This window comes from Cyprinodon variegatus, unplaced genomic scaffold (assembly GCF_000732505.1).
Source record: "Cyprinodon variegatus isolate N-32 unplaced genomic scaffold, C_variegatus-1.0 Scaffold53, whole genome shotgun sequence".
In the NCBI taxonomy this organism is placed as follows: Eukaryota; Metazoa; Chordata; class Actinopteri; order Cyprinodontiformes; family Cyprinodontidae; genus Cyprinodon; species Cyprinodon variegatus.
The window spans coordinates 1,815,085-1,817,679 of NW_015150506.1; the positions used below are offsets into that span (position 1 = coordinate 1,815,085).

Below are 2,595 nucleotides of genomic sequence, written 5' to 3' on the forward strand. Positions count from 1 at the left end.
CTGCGTTTTAAGAGTGAAGGTAGTCTTTGACGTGCTGCAACTGTATAACTGTATAATCATCACAGAAAGTACAATTTGACCATCTACACAAGGCATGTCTGATTCTGGATTCTGTGCATGTATCCTGTGCAGCGGTTGGCTCTCTTGAACTAATTTCAACTTTATTGTCGACACGTCGAAATTAAACTCAACATGACATTTCAACTTTATTCTCGAAATGTTGAGTTTAATGTCGACATGTCGACTTTTTTTAACCAGTAAAGAAGAACAAACTATTTTTTTTCTTAAGCTTCTTGCATTATATTACTAACTTGTATAAACTTAACTTTCATATGAAACGAGTAACCGCTCACTACTGTACACTTACTAACCGTTAGAGGGCGACATGTCGACTTTAAAGTCGACATGTCGAGTTTAATCTCGTCATGGCAAAAATATTTTTTCTCTTCATGTGTGGCCCTAATACTCCGTCGTATGTCTGCCTCACATGTATACATGTCTTCCATTTAAAGTACATTTTAAGGCTCCAGATCAGAGGTTCCCAGACGTTTCAGCTTCTGATCCAAAAAAATATACGGGAGTCGACTCGTGAGCCAAATCTTTAAGTTTATAAATGTTTGTAGATAATATTATCAAGAGCCTCCACAACCAAAGTAGTTGGTTTTTAACATTTTTAAGTGACCTTTATATGATCTTTGACCACCATCCATCCATCCATCCATCTTCCTCCGCTTATCCGGGGTCGGGTCGCGGGGGCAGCAGCCTAAGAAGGGAGGCCCAGACTTCCCCCTCCCCAGCCACTTCTTCTAGCCCCTCAGGAGGCGTTCCCAGGCCAGCCGAGAAACATAGTCTCTCCAATGTGTCCTGGGTTTTTTTTATGTTTGATCATTTCAAACATAAATGTTTATCACTCAGCTGAATTCCTGTTTTAGATCGCAAGACCCCAACTGTTTGATCAAGGTCCCTGAGTGAGGAGACAACCCAGACTTTGATAATCAGTGCTCTAGAAAGGCCCCCGACATTCTTCTGTTTTCACATCTAATGTGCGCTATCATTACTCAGAGTATAGGAAGTTGTTTATGAAAAGCTGGCTGCATAAAAATAAACATCCTGGAGTTCTGCTCATCCAGCTAATGGATCATCACGCCGCTTCAGTGTCTGAGAGCTTCCCGGGTATCAGCCAGACGTCGCAGAGTTCAGCGCATTACCACCTCCTCTTTGTTTGTGTTTGCAGCTACATTAACGTACGACACACTTCGGTTCGGAGAGTTTGAAGATTTTCCTGAGACCTCGGAGCCTGTGTGGATCTTGGGGAAAGAGTACAACGCGCTCACAGGTGAAACCACTCTGTGCTTCTCTTCTCTTGATGAATAAAACTGGAGCAAAGCGCTTTTTCCATGCTGATGTTTGATGTCTTTAATGAACGCAGAGAAAGATGAGATTCTGTCGGACGTCACATCACGACTGTGGTTCACATACAGGAAAAACTTCCCGCCCATCGGTGAGTCGCTCAGCAGCCGCCTGTTTGACAGCCGCTCCCGTCTCCTATGTGCTAAGCTGCAGAGGAAATGTGTTACAGGAGGAACGGGGCCGACGTCGGACACAGGGTGGGGGTGTATGTTACGGTGCGGCCAGATGATTCTGGGGGAGGCGCTGATGTGTAGACACCTAGGCAGGGGTGAGACGTTCGACACGTAGCAGCTAGATTTCAGCAAATAGACTGTACCAAAGCAGGGCTGGTCCAGGCAGATCTGAGATACGGCTTTTTGTTTTTCAGACTGGAGATGGGCCAGAGAGCAGAAACAAAGAGAAGAATACATCAGCATTCTCAACGCCTTCATTGATAAAAAAGACAGCTACTATTCCATCCATCAAATCGGTGAGCTGTCATCCTCAGAGCTCTGCGCTCTGCCTCTCACTGGTTTCCATTCAACTGTTTTTGTGGTCTCTGCTGCAGCCCAGATGGGAGTGGGAGAGGGAAAGCCGATCGGACAGTGGTACGGACCCAACACCGTCGCCCAGGTCCTGAAGTGAGTCAGGTTCCACGTTCAAAGCTGCTTTTGTTTCATCTAAACCATTAAACTGTATTTCTATAGAATGACAAACTGCATGTAGGTAAAGGAAGCCTTTGGCTTTAGAGGAGCACATCTATAGTCAGGAACTAGATTTTGTCTAAATATAAACCCTGCCTTAGGTTTTAAAGGAAAAGTCGCTCATATTCAGAATTCAAACTGCTGAAAGTTCTTTAAATATAAAATTATTCCATCCTGTTCAATAAATGATCAGTGTTTTTAATTGAGAGTAATTTTCATTTGAATGTGCTTTACTGGAGGCATCCATGTTTGTTCTTTGACAAACGTGGATGTAGGAGAAAGAAAAGTCCGGTCTGCAATAGGGGTGTGCAAAATAATCGTCATGACGATGCATCGCGATTCTAATTCTTGTGATCTACTGCATCAATTCTTGAAGGCAAGAATCGATTGTGTCACTAGCATGTCCGGCCGCGGGATACTGCGACGAGTCATATGGAATAAAACATGGAGGACACTATGAAAATTCGCCCCCCGGCTCCATCACATTTCAAGTCAGATGCTT

At 44.0% G+C, this 2,595-nt stretch overlaps 1 protein-coding gene across 1 annotated transcript in view; it reads left to right on the top strand.

The window, feature by feature from the left end:
• atg4b (autophagy related 4B, cysteine peptidase) overlaps window positions 1-2,595 on the top strand; it is an 11,017-nt gene that overhangs the window by 2,225 nt on the left and 6,197 nt on the right. The window contains exons 2-6 of the mRNA XM_015371111.1: window positions 1,235-1,336; window positions 1,430-1,501; window positions 1,580-1,678; window positions 1,778-1,879; window positions 1,958-2,030. Of these exons, the coding sequence (XP_015226597.1) occupies window positions 1,235-1,336; window positions 1,430-1,501; window positions 1,580-1,678; window positions 1,778-1,879; window positions 1,958-2,030 (448 nt within the window). The remainder of the gene's footprint in view (window positions 1-1,234; window positions 1,337-1,429; window positions 1,502-1,579; window positions 1,679-1,777; window positions 1,880-1,957; window positions 2,031-2,595) is intronic.